We start from the raw sequence: 16,446 nt of genomic DNA on the forward strand, positions 1-16,446 counted from the left end.
TCTTTTTTTTTTTTTTTTTTTTTGCAGTGTCCTTTGGTGTGGACTGTGTGCTGTTTACTCATGGTTAGCCTGCGGGGTCCATCTTTGGTAGGAATCTCACTGCAGCAATGTCGTGTCCCACCTAGGGCATCATGTTGGGGATGCAGGCTGTCTATAGGCCCTGTCACCGGTGGTGTTGACCTTGCTCACTTAGTCAAGGTGGGCTGTGCTCATTAGTGACAGGCTGAGTGGCTTCTCCCCATGGGGATGTGAGTTACACGTTCCCTCTGTCACCTCCCTCTGCGTCGCTTCCCTTCCAGGCCTTTGCTGGGACCAGCAGCTGACGGTGGCCTTAGGGCCAGTGAGTCCTCAGGCTCATGTACTGGGGTAGCACACATTCCAAAGTCTTTGCCAGACCACCTGCAAAGAGGTGCGCCCCCCGCCACCGCCCCCTCCTTGTCCACCCCCATCTTCTGGCACAGTTGTAATACTTGCAAACAGCCCTTCAGTGAGGGGTCAGCCTGACTTTCTCCGTTATCGGTCTTTTTTGTTTTGTCATATATTTTTTTAAGTTATTTGTTTCTTTCCTGGTGACCTGGTGTTTCTTTGTTTCTTTGCCTTTTTTTTTTTTTTTTTTTTTTTTTTGTCTTGGGCTGTTTTTTGTTTGTTTACTGATTTTATAATAGCAAGGAGCTCTTTATTTCTTAGATTAACCTTTGGCCTGAGGGACAAAATCTTGAGATCTTACCCCCTTCATTCCCCCAGGGTAAGGATCTCCTCTTCATCCCATGATCCTTGGCGAGTTGCCAGGAGGCTCTGGACCCTGGTGAACAGCTGGCAGCCTGAGACCTTTCACTCTGCTGGGGTGGGGGTGCCTGGAGCCCCCCCCCCCCGCCCCCATCTCTTCCCTAAAAAGGGCTCTTAGTCTTAGTTTCCTGTGGCTGCCATAACAAATCACCACAAACTGGTGATTTTTATTCTCTCATAATTCTGGAAGTTAAAAGTTCAAAACTAAGGTGTGTGACCGTGCACTCTGAAGGCTCCGGGGCAAGATCTGGTCTCTGCCAGCTTCTGGGGGCTCCAGCAGTGGCCAGCTTGTGGCCACGTCACTCAAATCTCTGCCTCTGGGGTCACATGGCCTTCCTGCCTATGTGTCCTCTTCTGTCTTAATCAGATCACATTGGATGTAGGGATGTTCCAGGATGATCTCATCTCAAGATCCCTACCTTAATTACATCCGCAAAGACCCTTTTTCTAATCATATCACATTCACAAATTCCAGGTGGAGATGTCTCTTGGGAGCTACCCGTCAGCCCTCTGTCCCAGCATGCCCTATGACTTGCTTTGGGCGCTCTGTCACCTGCAGCAACACACTCTTATAGGTCTGCATGGGTTTGTTTCTGTCTGCATCCACCACACCCGGGCCCCTTAATGAATTCTCTGCGCCGAGAATTCTCTGCCTGTCCTGGAGCCAGGCAACTGAGGGAAAAAAGGTCCAGGGGGCTCCACGGGCCGCCCCACCTGAGCTTGTACATCCCGTCTGTGCAGAGCACCACCTGCCTGCCTCCAAAGCAGCTATGGCAGGAGTTGGAGGGAGGGAGGAATGGAAGGAGGGTGAGGCCACAGATCAGAGCCTCGTGTGGCTGGGACCAAAGGGCTGGATGCTATCTCGGGAAGACACTTGCAGAATGTGTTCACACTTAACATGCCCATGCCTCGACACAGCCCTAAGAAAGGCTGCACCACCCATCCGAGCGCCCAGATGTAGGGACCATCCCCTGGAATCCATAGCGTCAGGGACGGTGCGGAGCCACAGCCGTACACACTAGGGGGTGAGGGGATGAGACAGTCTCGGTGCACCCTATAGGCCGGTACCCCAGCAGCTGGCTTGAAAAGGTCCCTAGAGCCTAGCTTCTCGTTGTTGGTTTGTGAAAAGTTTTGGATTTATATAAAAATTGGCAAAGACAACAGTTCCCCTACACCCCACACACCTAGTTTCCCCTCTTAATAACATTTTACATTACTTTGGTACATTTTTTACAAATGTATAAATACTGATAGGTTACTATTAATTAAAGGCCATAGTTTATTCACGTTTCCTCAGTTTCCCCTAATATCCTTTTCTTGTCCCCAAATCTCACCTGACATCTAATCCTCACATCTCCTTAGGCTCTTCTGGGCTGAGACAGTTTTTTGGACTTTCTTGTTTTTTTGATGACCTTGACAATTAAAAAAAAATTTTTTTAATGTTTATTTATTTGAGAGAGAGAGACAGAGCATGAGTGGGGGAGGGGCAGAGAGGGAGAGAGACACAGAATCCGAAGCAGGCTCCAGGCTCTGAGCTGTCAGCACAGAGCCCGACACGGGGCTCAAACCCACGCACTGTGAGATCATGACCCGAGCCAAAGTCGGACGCTCAACCGACTGAGCCACCCAGGCACCCCTTGACCTCGACGATTTTGAGGAGAACAAGTCAGGTATTTTGTATGACGCCCCCCAACTAGGATTTGCTTGCTGTTTTTTCATGGTTGGCCCTGTGTGATGGGTTTAATGAGGACCACGTGGGTGAAGTGCCCTTCTCATCATGATGCACACCGTGTCCACCGCACAGGCCACCAGCATGACTCATTTGATATTGACCTTGATCACCTGGCTGAGCTGGGACCCGTCAGGTGTCCTGTCCTTGGAAGGAAATCACCACACGCAGCCCACACCTGAGGGGTGGGGAGCCACGCACCCATGCCCCCTCAAGAGTGGAGTGTCTGCACAAAGTATTTGCCTGGGGGATTTGTCTCTTCTTCCCATTTATTTCTGTATTCAATCATTTCTTTCTTTTTTTAATGTTTATTTATTTATTTTGAGAGAGAGAGAGCAGGGAAGGGGCAGAGAGAGAGAGAGAGAGAGAGAGAGAGAGAGAGAGAATCCCAAGCAGGCTCTGCGTTGTCAGCACAGACAACGGGCTTGATCTCACAAACCACGAGATCATGACTTGGGCTGAAATCAAGAGTCAGACACTTAACCAACTGAGCCACCCAGGTACCCCTATTTCTTTATTTTTTTTTTAAAGATTTTCTTTTTAAGGAATCTCTACACTCAACGTGAGACTCAAACCCACAACCCTAAGATCAAGAGTCATATGCTCCATTGACTGAGCCTGCCAGGCACCCCTCATCATTTATTTCTATCTGCAGATTTCTATCTGCGGACTCTATCTGGGTATTTAATTTATATGTTGGATGATAATCCAGTACTCGTTGCTCAGAGAGTTCCAGCTGTGGGCCACTGGGAGCTCTTTGACGCCCCTGCCTGTCTCATTGTCACACCGCCATTGGCTTTGGTTCCTCCCTGGCACCTTAGGGTGCTCTGGGCTCATTTTTATGCTTCCTGCCATCTTGGAAGCAGCCATGCTTCCTGGAGCCAGGGCCCATTTTAGGTAGGAAACAGCAGCAGAGGACAAGTGGAGGGGAATCCTGTTTGTGCTGTCTAGGACCTTCTGCCCTGGGATTGACCTGGGAGGGCCTGGGAAGGCCTGGAGGGCAGGAGAGGCTTCAACAGTCTGCATTATTTTGTGGGAAAGTGTATTGATTTATTGGATGATTTTTTAAAATTTATTTATTTATTTTGAGAGAGAGAGAGAGGGAGAGAGGGAGAGAGAATGCGTGCGCACACACATGGGTGAGGGGCAGAGAGAGAAAACCCCAAGCAGGCTCTGCACTGTCGGTGCAGAGTCCAACGCGAGGCCTCAAACCCACGAACTGCGAGGTCACGACCTGAGCTGAAGTCAGACTCTTGACCAGCTGGGCCACTCAGGCGCCCCAGTTTATTGGCTGATTTTAAAGCATGGGACCCGAGCACCCCCGCTCCCCCCCCATCCCCCAAACACCAATGCACAGTCGGCATCTTGGTGGCACTAGTCTTTCATTCTTTTTTCCTTCTGTTCCTGTCACTGTGGTTTGCTGGGCTTTGCATGCACTTCCACTCAGAGGTTAAATATAGGTTCCAGGGAGGAATCCTCAAGTATTAGGACCCTTTACTGTAAGCTTGGCCAGAAACATCAGGCAAACTTACAGTAGGAAAACAATTAATTTTCTAAGTGTTTCTGTTGATAGATACTCAGGTCCAAGCTGACAAAAGCCCAGTGGGTGCTTGGGTCCAGGCAGGTGGGACCCCCCCTGGCCTCCACAGCCGGCCACACCTCTGCCTCCTGCTGTGTGACCTTGCAGGGGTGGCTTAACCTCTCTGAGCCCATCTGCCTGGGGTTGTTACTCGGTTCAAAAAAACAGACAACTCAGAGGCTTGTTTGTGATGAGCAAATCAAAGATGGGAAGGGCTTTTGTGAATGATTAAGCCAATGCTGGGGACTGGCATTCAGATGCACATGCCAGAGTCCTTCCCCTGCAGGGAGACAGAAGCCAGGCTGGAAAGAGCACCCAGCTAGGGCAGTTCTCGCTTCAGGTGACTCAGGGATGAGTCACAGGCCTAAGGCTCGTGGGGGAGGTCTTCCTCTCACTGGGTCTCACCCTGCCTCCGTCTCCCAGGACCAAGTCTCCTGCTGCCTGGAGCTGGCCTGGAATGGGTAATGGTGTGAAGGAAAGTGCGGTGCGTGTGCGTGAGGATGCCGAGGCCGTCCTGCCCTCACCTGTTAATTCCAAGGCAAGTACCCCGCCTCCCCGATGGGCGTTTTCATGAGCTCTCTCTCTTCTGTGTTCCTGTACCCCATTACAAATCACACACACACGCACACACAATCCTTTCAGAGCTGTGTTGTTGGGAGGCCATGAGGGGCAGGCGGTGCGGGCTGGCCACCTTCTGTTCCATTTAAAGTCCCGTTTGCCATGTGGTTCCAACCTGCCCAGCCGCTTAGTAAGAAGCCAGAACCTCGCCCAGATTTGGCTAGAATGTCAGAAAGTGTCCTTTTTTCTCACTCAGATTCTAGAATTAATCACGGGCAGGGCCAGCTGTGGGGGAGGGGGCTCGCATGTGGGGTGCGCTCTCAGCTGCCAGTTTTCCTCTCTGAAGCTCATCTCGGATTCCACCCTTCAATTGAAGAAAAGGTATGTTCCCCTTTAAAGAAATTGGATCGGCTCCATCCTTGTTCACCATAGAAGCCAGTAGAAGTTCTTCCAGTGGAACCTGGAACACAGACTGCCCCAGCCCACACAGAAACCCAGCTCCAGGGCACGTGGGCCATTCTCAAAGTCCACGGCATCAAAGGCCGAAGCAGCATCCTCTGGCCCTCCCAACCTCTCTTCAAATTCTAGGTCCCCCTTGGAGCACCAGGTGGGAGGGAGGACGGCCACACTGGGGGTGGATGCAGGGAGAGTGAGGCCAGACCCCAGAGCAGGCACACCCATCCCTCACAGGTTAGTGAACTTCCCCACAGAACAAGAGGGAGATGTCACCCCCCTGCCTCTGGCTGGCTGCCTGAATCTCACCAAGTGGACGTGCCCAGCAAAAGGACCAGCGCCCGTTGTGTGCCAAGCCACGTGCAGTGCCGGTTCTCCGTGCTAGCCAGCCACTGCCACCAGTCTTGGTTCACTTGACCAGTCAGCGGTGGGGAGCTTCCTCTGTAAAGCCGTTTCTTTGGTTAAGGAGCTGAGCATCTTCTTGTGGTGTTCGCAGCCCGTGTGGATCCTGTCTGGATTGCCCACTTTCTCTCTGCTAGGCCGTCCGCCTCGTTCTTCATTCGCAGGTGCTCTCCATATGATACATACAGAGACTGACAGCTCCCTGGTGCCTGGGCCGAGCTCTTTCAAGAATAAGCCAGGCATGGTCGTTTAAGGGTCACCGGAAGCGTTGGCCACAGGCGGCAGCGGCCTCGTCCGCCGAGCATGTGAACTGGGCTCCCAGCACATCCCCGGAGCACCACATCCTGAGTCAGGGCTGACAGCCGTGTGTTCCCGACGACGTGCAGAAGTAGCTTTATGACCGTGAGAACTGCAGGCTGCGCAGGAAGTTGCCTGGTGAAGGGCGTGGAAGGGACGCGTCGGCTCCACCTCTAGGACCAGGGGGGCACGTGGCCTGTCCACAGGGGACTCCCTCTGCTCTCAGTGGCCCGCGAGACGAACGGTCCTCACACTGATTCAGAGAGGAAATTGGGAGCCACTTGGGCCTTGGAGCTGCTGCCAGGAACACCACTGAACCTCACGGCTTCTGCCGTCCACACTTCTCAAGGTGGTGGAACCAGACCTCCAGAACCTTCTGTGTGATCCAGAAAAGGCATGGGGGCCCAGTGACAGGCTTCTGTAAAGCGAGGAGAATATGAAAGCCCACGGTGAAGCTCTGCCACAGAAACTGAGAAGGGAAAACACTGCCATGAGAGATTGTTTCTTTAGGGAAGAGAGGGCCAAGCTGGTGGGGGAGGTACTGGGGGCATTAAGGAACAGGAGGTGAAGCCCTCCAGAGACAGGGCCAGATCACAGGGCACCACGGCCCCTGGAGGCACCCAGACCTGGCCAGGAGACAACACATCAGTGTCAGAGACGAGAAAAGGGACATCAGAAAGGCCATGGTCAGTGCAGGCAGTTAGGACAGAGCCCAGGTGCAGGCCAGGTGTGCAGACAGACTTGGAATCCAGCCCTTCACCCTTGATCTACCCACTGAGCTGAGCAAACTCGGGGAGTGACCCTGGACTCCACCATGCCCACTCAGACCCAGGCTGCCAGTTGTACCCCCCAGATGCCTCTTACCCATCCCCTGGGCCTGGCCTCCGTCTCTCCACCCTGAGTTTCTGCAGGCGCTGTCTCCTCTCTGGTTACGGTTGCAAGCAGGCCCTGTCTGCTTGCTGGGCCCCCAGGCTCCCTGGAGTCCAGCCCCCACTTGCCTTTGATCTCTTCTCTCCTCCCTGCGCCCCCTCCTTTTCCCTGTGTCAACCACCCTGCCTGTCTTGTGGTCCCTCAGGACCCCCCACTTCTCATCAGGGCCTCTGGGTGTTCCATTCCTCCCCCTGTAATACCATCTCACATACACACGCATCCCCAGTTAGCTGTGCCTCCTCCTTCAACCTCAGCCCCTCACCACCCACCCCATGTTCTCCCGGGACCCTAAGCCCCCTCATCACAGCCATCCAAGATTGGTGACTCGACACATTTGTCTAAAGATTTAGTTCCTGTCCGGCTCTCCCCGTGGACTGGCAGCCCCAAGGGGAGGGGGAGCTTGTACATATCCCCCCCATACGCACTGTGTGTCCCAAGGATCCTCAGGGCACCTGGTTCCTGTCAGACTCCAGGGACTCCGGGGATCACTGAATGGCCTGCCCCTCCCCCATCCTTCCTCATTGTGGAGCCAGGAAAGATGGGAGCACCGCCAGGCCCTAGTGCTCCCCTTGGTGGCGAGAGTTCTGTGGCCGAGTCAGCTGAGGGAATGGAGACTCTAGCAACATGGTAAGCAGGTGACTTCTTGTGTAACTCCTCACAGGGAGCTTTGAGAAGACTCGGGAACGGTGCTGGCTCTGAGGCTAGCCTCGTGATGCAGGCCAGCACCGTCACTGTCACCCTCACCTTGGCTGGAAAAAGAACCACAAATGCTGGCCTCTGGCAGTCCTGATGGAAAGTTGTGGAAAGGGGCCACACTGACACAGAGGGTCTGCTTGCCTCACACCACTGCCTGATCTCCAGCCCACAAGGGCCCTGGTGACTTTGCTCCAACCACTGCAGCACGGGAGCCCAGGGCGCACAGACGGTGGACGCAGCCAGGGTTTGCACCGGGGTGCAGTGACTCTTCTCTTTGGGGTCGGTCCTATTTTGGCTGTCTCTGAGAAGTTGGAAACTCATGGGACAGCCCAGCCAGTGGGTCACCTCTCACGTGGATGGTCTCTGTCACCCAAAAAGTTTTCGCCGTGGCCCACACAGGCTCTGTGGCCACTGGACTCATGACGGCTTGCCCTGTGCCCCACTGTGCCCAGGGCCCAGCAGGGCTGTGACACTTGGACAGCTGTGCAAGTTACAGCCCTCCACCAGGAATAGAAGGAAGATGTTCCTCCTGAGTGAGGTCCCCAGCGGAGCAGACCCCTTTCCCTTTCTCTCTCTCTCTCTCTCTCTCTCTCTCTCTCTCATGACAGACTGTGTCCACGTGTTTTCTTGCAGAGCGACCACAGGCAAGTTCTCAGCTCCCTCCTGTCTGGGGCCCTGGCTGGTGCTCTGGCCAAAACGGCGGTAGCTCCCCTGGACCGAACCAAAATCATCTTCCAAGGTAAATGCTCTCTGTCCGCCTGTCGTATACGATAGAGATGCTTCCAGGTGCTTGCCCTCCTCTGCAGCCCCCCAAACTGCAAACTGGCTTTAAAATGCCTTTTTAGGGGCACCTCAGTGACTCAGTCGGTTAAGCATCCAACTGCTTGATTTCGGCTCTGGTCGTGATCTCATGGTTCATGGGATCAAGCCCTGCATCGGGCTCTTGTGCAGAGCCTGCTTGGGATTCTCTCCCCCTCTCCCTCTGGCCCCCTGTCCCTACTTCTCATTTTTTTTCTCTCTCTCTCTCTAAATAAATAAATAAACTTTAAAAAATGCCTCTTAAAAATCCACTTAGAAACCCTGGTAGCCCCCCAGGGCTGCCATCACAAAGTACCATATACGACTCAGCTCACACTCCAGAGGCCAGAGGTCTGGAATCAGGGTGTCATCCCTGGTCGGTTCCTTTTGTGGACTCTAGGTGAGGAGCCTTCCAGCTCCCGGGGCTCTAGGCATCCTTGGCTTCTGGTCTCATCTCCCCAGACTCTGCTTTGCCCTCTGCGTCTGTGTCCACTCCTCTCATAAGGACACTTGTCATTGGATATAGGGCCCACCCGACTCCAGTAAGCTGTCATCCTAATGTAATTACATCTGCAAAGACCCTGTTTCCAAATGAAGTCCCATTCACTTCTACTCGGCATGAGGACATGGACACTCCTTTTGGGGAGGCCCAGTTCAAAAAACCTTCACCCTCTCCTTGGGGTCAAGCAGCCACAGGGTCCCCTGAAGAGGAGGCCTTTCCGTCCCACAGACAGTGACCAGTGCCTACAACAGGGCAGTCACAAGCGGGGACCCCTGCCCCTCAACTGTTTGGGAGGAAGGGACTGCAGATTCAAGCCAGGCCCTCCTCGAGCTGGTCCCCGAGCCTCCCTGGGCCTCAGTTTCCTCATCCACAAAACAGGACGCTAATATCAGCCTCCTTCCAAAGGAGTGAGCTGACGTGGGAAAGAGCGTGCTGTTACCTGGAGCGTAGTGCCCTGCGGGGAGCTGGGTTTAGCTCTGAGGGCCAGTAGGTGTGCACACCTGTCCCCACAGATGAGACTGTGACGGTGTCCTGGGAACACGGCAGACGCTCGGAAAGTGAGGAGAGGGAGGCTGCAAGACCCCTTGTGGCGCAGGCCCCCGAGGGCAGAGCACACTGTGGAATCGGGGAGCGAGGCGGCAGCCATCAAGGGTGCGGGAGGCCGGTTGGGGTGGCCGCCTGCACCTGTGAGAAGATAGGGTCGGCTCTGGGCAGGGGACACCTCCCAGGACTTGTTCTGAGAGGACCAAGCCGCTTGGCTGCTCTGCACAGCTGGAGGCAGGGAGGCCTTTCCCAAAGGGGTTTGGTTGAATTGGAGTCCGGCTGGGTGGGCCGAGCTGTCAACCCCAAGGGGCAGAAGCCCCTGCAGAGACCCTCACTTTTCTGGGGAGTGAGGCGGCAGCTCCCTTCCCTGGGGAAAAGTTCACAGGCAGGGGCCCTGAGCCAGTGAGGAAGTTCCCTGGAGGAGACTGACCCTGCTCAGAGCGCCGCCCCCCCCCCCCCACCTCAGCCCTCGGGGGCTGTTCTCACTCCCCATGCTCAGACTTGAGCCCAGCAGTGGGGTCCCACAGACCGAGGTCCTGTCCTTCACATCTAATGGTCTCTATTGTGTTTTTGTTTTCTTCCAGTGTCTTCAAAAAGATTTTCTGCCAAGGTGAGCCACTGGGTCACTGACTCCTGGCTCTGGGGCCATCACCGTCTGCCCTGCTGAGCTGGCAGGAGGTGGTGGCACGTGGCCAGGGGTGAAGGAAGATGCTTTTCAAAGTGTTTTTTCCCTTTCATCTCCCCAACAAGCCAGTTCCCAGGCTGCCAGGTGACCTGAGGCCTCCCCCACCAGCCCCAGGGCCGCCTGTCCTAGTGCCCCGATCTCTGCCTGGATGCAGCCCACCCCAGGAACTGACAGGAGACACTCATCCTTGGGGCGGTGGGGAAAGGACTTGAAGTTCTAAACCCACAATTTCACACTTGATTCATTTTTAAACAGAGAGCAGGCATCACCTTTGTAATACAGGAAGAGATAAAGAATATCTTTGAAAGCTAGACTACCGGCCAGACCCTCTGTGTGGGCCTCTTGTCTGCAAACCTTGTTTCCCCTGGCTCGTGACTATTCCTCGGGTCAGAGGAGTAGGGAGAGAGGGGTCCCTGCGTGGGGCCCAGAGAATGTGGGGGGTAAGGTGGGGTGGGTCCGATAATGTGGCCCCAGTCACAGTGCTGGACAAAACAGGGTGTTCTCCATGGATGGAGCACAGGGCAGGCGAGGGTGTTGACCTTGCCCCCCTCTCCAGGAGGCCTTCCGGCTCCTCTACTTCACCTACCTCAACGAGGGCTTCCTCAGCCTGTGGCGCGGGAACTCGGCCACCATGGTGCGCGTGGTGCCCTACGCCGCCATCCAGTTCAGCGCCCACGAGGAGTACAAGCGCATCCTGGGCCACTACTATGGCTTCCGCGGAGAGTGAGTGGCCGCCCCCCGCCGCCCCCAAAACCCGTCTCAACCCTGCACCACCACCCTGTCCTCCTGTCTCTGCACGCTCACCACGGCAGAACTCTCGTTTGCCCAGGCTCCCCTCAGAACCTAAGTCCAGGGAGGGCCCCTGATCTCCACTGCGCCCCAGTGTCCGCAGGGAAGGAACACGTCATGACTGCATACGAGCAGATGCCAAGGAAAGGCAGCTGTGGGAACCTCAGAATGATGTCCGCCCAGGAGACCCATTGCTCCGCCATAAGGCGGCCAGGCCCCGCCCATTCCTTCCTTCTCCCCCCTGGCTGAGACCTGTGGGCACCCCAAGTCTTGTGGGGGGGGGTCCTCATTTTCTCTCGTCTCCTCCCCCTCTTTCAGAGCCCTGCCCCCTTGGCCCCGCCTCCTGGCAGGCGCACTAGCTGGAACAACAGCTGCTTCGCTGACCTACCCCCTGGACCTGGTCAGAGCAAGGATGGCCGTGACCCCAAAGGAAATGTGAGTTCCTAGGCCATGCGTTCTGTTCTGCCGCTACTCTCCACACGGGCAGTAATTGGTTCTCTTAGCCGATACTAGGACCATTACTAGTATTGGCTCTCGTTTGTACTTATATCGAACCGAAAGTCTTCATTTTTATTTTTTTTTAATGTTTGTTTATTTTTGAGAGAGGAAGAGAGAGCATGAGTCGGGGAGGGGCCGAGAGAGAGAGAGACACACACACAGAATCCAAAGCAGGCTTCGAGCTGTCAGTGCAAAGCCCAACGTGGGGCTTGAACCCACAAACCATGAGCCAAAGTCAGACGCTCAATTGACTGAGCCCCCCAAGTGTCCCCCAAAGTCTCCATTTTGGATTGGCACGGATACATTACGAATGCCCACGGTGAAAAGACAAGGGCTGGGCATAGCAGAGTGACCTGGGAGGTGAAGGTGGGGTACAGCCTTAGGCACGCATTTCCCCCTCCAATGCCAAAGCTTTTGCAATGTGGTTGTGTTCCTTAAAGAAGGAAGGCATCAACATCCGGACCCTGGCCCGCCCGTCTTCGGGAGGAGCAGAGAATTAGTCAAGGCCAGTGGCCCCTCTGCGTGCCCATAGCCCACGCACTCTGTCACTCTGTCCTGCAGGTACAGCAACATCTTTCACGTTTTCATCCGCATCTCCCGAGAAGAGGGCCTGAAGACCCTCTACCACGGGTTCACGCCCACCGTGCTGGGGGTCATTCCCTATGCCGGCCTGAGTTTCTTCACCTATGAGACGCTCAAGAGCCTGCACAGAGGTAAGGAGACGGAAGCCAGGGCAGCACCTCCCAGGGTCACACACACTCCGAGGCGGGACCCTAAGATCCCCCCACCGGGCCCGGTCAAGGTCCGAGTCAGAACAAGACCCATATCAAGCCACCACTGAGGCTGCTAGACTCCCAGCCTTTCGTGCCGCATTTTGAGACCAGCTTTGTGAAATCCAGAGTGTCATCCGGAGCAGTGGCAGCCACTTGTGCACAGAGCGTCCCGGGTACGGTCTAGACGGCAGAGGGAGTGCCCTCTCGTGTTTAGGTAATTTTGAGAAATTCAAAAAGTGCAGAAAAACAGAGAACGATATGCCACCACCCATACCTGCTACCCGCCCCCGCCCGGTGCAAACAGGTGGTGACGTTGCTCCGAGATGTTTTCTGTTAAAGAAAATGTTCCAGGCGAAGCGAGGTCCTGTGTTCCCCACCCCCAGCCCCGCTCCCCCCTGAGGCCTCTTTATTGCATCCCTCACGCTGGCTGCTGATGCTTCCACACGCATTTCTATGTGTAGCAGGAACAATACCTTGTAATGTTGTAAACGGTGACCACAGTTGAGTTACCTACACCTGCAACGAGTGCAGCTGGGCCCCAGCTCTCAGTTCACCCTGCCGGATCTGGGTCGGAGGCTCATGAGTCCACCCTGCGGGGTCTGAGGCTCTGCCGTGCCTTTTAGCAGTGGAGTGGGCCTCCCCTGCCGGGGGCTGCTGGGTGTTCCCAGGTTTTCAGTGATCAGACACCCAGGGTGTGAGCCCCCAGTTTGGGGACGTACTCCGCTTGCCCCCCAGCCCTGTCTCCATGCACTCACCCAACGTGGGTGCCAGCGGATTCCTTCCTGTCCGGCCAGCGTGCTGAGTAGAATAGCGGTGTCCCACTGTTTGTAATTCCTAGTTTACCTTTACAACCACACTGTTTTTGTTTTGTTTTTGTTTTTTTAATTTAAAAAAATTTTTTTTTACTTTTTTTTAATGTTTATTCATTTTTTGATAGAGACAGAGCGTGAGTGGGGGAGGGGCAGAGAGGGAAGGAGTTCGAGAAGGGGCTCGAACTCACGGACCGTGAGATCATGACCTGAGCTGAAGGCGGACGCTTAACCGACTGAGCCGCCCAGGCGCCCCTTAATTTTTTTTTTTTTTAATGTTTGTTTAGTTTTGAGAGAGAGAGAGAGACACAGAGTGTGAGTGGGGGAGGGGCAGAGAGAGAGGAAGACACAGAATCTGAAGCAGGTTCCAGGCTCTGAGCTGTCAGCACAGAGCCCGACACGGGGCTCGAACTCACAGACCATGAGATCATGACCTGAGTCGAAGTCGGATGCTTAACCAACTGAGCCACAAGGCACCCCTACAACCACACAGTTTTAAAGAACCCCTCTTGTTTGGCTGCTGCCCCTTCCTGTGTCCCACATGTCCCGTCCACCCAGCTGCTCACCTCACCGCATCCCTGCAGCCCTGTGGAGGGTACCCACGGAGCGGGCTGGGTGGTGGAGAGGGTCGCGGTCGCCCCTATCACTTTCCTTCTTTGCTTGATGGGAAAACAAGAGTGATCAGATGGGAGTTCATTCTGGGTCGTAGGACTTGGTTAAAGGGATTATTTGTGAGTTTCTGCCTTTTTAGAAACTTTTCTTCTCAAATTTGATTAAAAGGAATGGCCGGGAGGTGAGGAGGCCGGGGTGGGAAGGCCCAGGGGAGCCAGGGGAGTCCTGAGCCACGGCAGGGACAGAGCACGGGCCTGTGTGAGTGCCGGCTGTGGGGGTGCACCCACAACGGACTGGGCCGTGTGCCCCCTTGTGACGCCCTCACACAGCCCCTCTGTCCCTCGTCCACAGAGTACAGCGGCCGCCCACAGCCCTACCCCTTTGAGCGCATGATATTTGGGGCCTGCGCTGGCCTCATCGGGCAGTCAGCCTCGTACCCCCTGGACGTGGTGCGGCGGCGCATGCAGACAGCCGGGGTCACGGGTCACCCGCACGCATCCATCGCGCACACGCTGCGTGCCATCGTGCGGGAGGAGGGCGCCGTGCGTGGCCTCTACAAGGGCCTGAGCATGAACTGGCTCAAGGGCCCCATCGCCGTGGGCATCAGCTTCACCACCTTCGACCTCATGCAGATCCTGCTACGGCACCTGCAGAGCTAGGGAGCCCGCGGGCCGGCTGCTCTCGAGACGGGGAGCCGAGCTTCCACTTGCAGCGGACCATTGACCCCTTTCGTTTCTGAGCCCGTGGAGTGAGGGTGCGCATGGTTCCACTCTGGGAGCCACGTCGGGAGCACCTTGTAGAATAAGCTGGGGGACCTGGCCTCGGTGCCACCAGCCGGCGGCCCTTGAAGTGCAATGTTGAGGCTGGTGGGCGGGGGCTACCACACTCTCCCATCCCTCCTCCCTGGGGCTGGCACTGTCTCCTGGAGGCGTCGCCCTAAATGCCCTGAGCCGGGAGTGACCAGCACCGCCTCCTGGCACCCTGTGACCTTGGACATGCTCCTGGTTCTAGTGACGCCATGCCCACTGGGCTCAGAGCCAGACTCCACCTGCCCCTGCGCCCACAGAGGGGAGTCCCAGAGTGTTCGGAGAAGCCTGTCCAGGCCCTGGTGAGGTGGGGCCAGACTTCTGCTCAGCTGGGGCTACAAATACAGCCTCTTGCCCCACCCCGCCCCACCTGTCCCACCTTTGCCATTACTTCCCAGGTGACATGACTCCTCTGTCACCAGAGCCTCCTGCTTCGGAACAGCCTTCTCCCAAGAGGATTATTTGGATCCTGACTCCGTGGCCATAGTAGGGCACCAGGAGTGGGTCTTCCCCTCTGTCGCCCACCTGTCTGGTTTGTAATGTTTCCAGGAGGGTCACATCTCCTCCACACAGCAGGGTTTGAGGAATTGCCACGGGTTTGGGTCTGAGTCCTAGCCGGAGGGCATCTGCTGGAAACTGGGCACCCAGGTCACCTTCTCTGGGCCTGGAAGCTCCCACCCCTATCGCTATCCCACAGGCCGCACCAGTAGAGGCCTGGCCTTAGGCCCTAGCCCTCTGCCCCTAGGCACAGCGGCTCCTGTGGGGATGTGTGGCATGTGGCATGTCCCTGGCTCCCCACCTGAGCAGGCACTTGGCCAAGACACAGGGCAGTTTAAGACCCACAGGGTTGTCGGATTTCCATGAAGAGAGCGCATGGAGGCAACTTGCAGCCTTGATCTTCCCAAAATGGGGGCCCCTGAGACCGTGTGTAGCCCAGGGGGGGATTCTCGGAGAAATTGGGGAACCCCAGGGCACCTCCAGGGAGCTGGTCTCATGGAGAAGTCCCCTAGGGTCCGCTCGGTGTCACATTTCAGAATGACTTTGGGAGTTTCTTGATTTCTTTTGGTTTTGTTCTTCAATCTGGCTGACCCTGGGTCTAGTCACAGTAAACCCCGACCTGTGCGATCTGGTTCCAGGCAGAGGTGACCAGAGGGTCGGTTTTCACAGAGAGCTCCTCAGCGACGATGTGTGAAAGGGTCTAAGAGGGCGTGTTTGCCCCATGCACATTTCCAGTCGTGACCTTCATTTCTCCCCTTTGTTCTGTCCCGTTGGTGTCCTTGCCTGGGACCCCTGCAGGTATGAAGACCCCTCTCTCTGTCCTTCCTTGCATGTGTCTGCCGGCCAGCCTGACTCTCATCCCCAGGGTCTCAAGGCTGTTTTGTTGGGTGGACTTCGCTCCTCCTGTCCTTGCCCTGCCCAGCGCCCAGGCTCGGCAGGAGAGGCAGGGACCCCTCACAGGGAGACGGGCTGGGGACCCAAGGGCCACCAGGCAAGAGAAAGCAGCAGGGGCTGGGGGGTCCACCGCAGGCAGGTGAGACCAAACGAATGGCTCTCTGAGCCTCAGGCCGGGTGGCAGAGGGGAGGGGCCCCCAGGTCCCGCCAGCCCCACCGTGCCTCCCCAAGGTGGCTCCCAGTCGAGTGGGCCTCAGCCACACACACAGCTGGGCTGGTGCCCTCCGTGGCCACACCCCTCCCACCGGTGTCCATCTTGATCTGGAGTTACATTTTGATGCCATGAAGACACTTTGTTTATATATAATGTTTATATATTTTAAAAGATTTGTGCCAAGAGAGTATATTTAATAAAAATTAAAATGACTTTTTTTTCTGCCCATGTCTCTTCTCTTCGGCTCTAACCCCCAACCCTCCCTCCCTTTCAAACCAAAAACAGGGTTGAGGTTATTTTGACAGATTTTTAAATATATTCTTGAATAAACCCCCCCCTTTTTTTTAAAGTAGGCTCCATGCCCAACGTGGGGCTTGAACTCAGGACCCTGAGATTTGGGGAGGACATTACCAGCTCTACCAACTGAGCCAGCCAAGCATCCCTTGAATAAACCTTTTTCATGTAATAACTGTTTCAATTATTAATACATAGCATGGTCTTCTAGAAAACTCAGACTGTAAAAGAGTTACGGTGAGAAGTAGGTCGGCCTGCCCATTCCCTCCGCCAAGGTGTCTTCTGTTACCAGTTTCTCATG

The 16,446-nt window shown here is 55.4% G+C and overlaps 1 protein-coding gene across 1 annotated transcript in view; it reads left to right on the forward strand.

Moving 5' to 3' along the window:
• Nucleotides 1-16,103, forward strand: part of SLC25A42 (solute carrier family 25 member 42) — a 30,566-nt gene extending 14,463 nt beyond the window's left edge. Inside the window, exons 2-8 of the mRNA XM_047096994.1 lie at nt 4,518-4,632; nt 8,064-8,169; nt 9,858-9,883; nt 10,515-10,681; nt 11,066-11,182; nt 11,807-11,958; nt 13,791-16,103. Of these exons, the coding sequence (XP_046952950.1) occupies nt 4,552-4,632; nt 8,064-8,169; nt 9,858-9,883; nt 10,515-10,681; nt 11,066-11,182; nt 11,807-11,958; nt 13,791-14,098 (957 nt within the window). The 5' untranslated portion in view covers nt 4,518-4,551 and the 3' untranslated portion in view covers nt 14,099-16,103. The remainder of the gene's footprint in view (nt 1-4,517; nt 4,633-8,063; nt 8,170-9,857; nt 9,884-10,514; nt 10,682-11,065; nt 11,183-11,806; nt 11,959-13,790) is intronic.
• The last annotated feature ends 343 nt before the right edge of the window (nt 16,104-16,446 follow it).

Source organism: Lynx rufus, unplaced genomic scaffold (assembly GCF_022079265.1).
Source record: "Lynx rufus isolate CCGP_SWC_20201006 ecotype Redwood Valley unplaced genomic scaffold, mLynRuf1.p SCAF_4, whole genome shotgun sequence".
Lineage (NCBI taxonomy): Eukaryota > Metazoa > Chordata > Mammalia > Carnivora > Felidae > Lynx > Lynx rufus.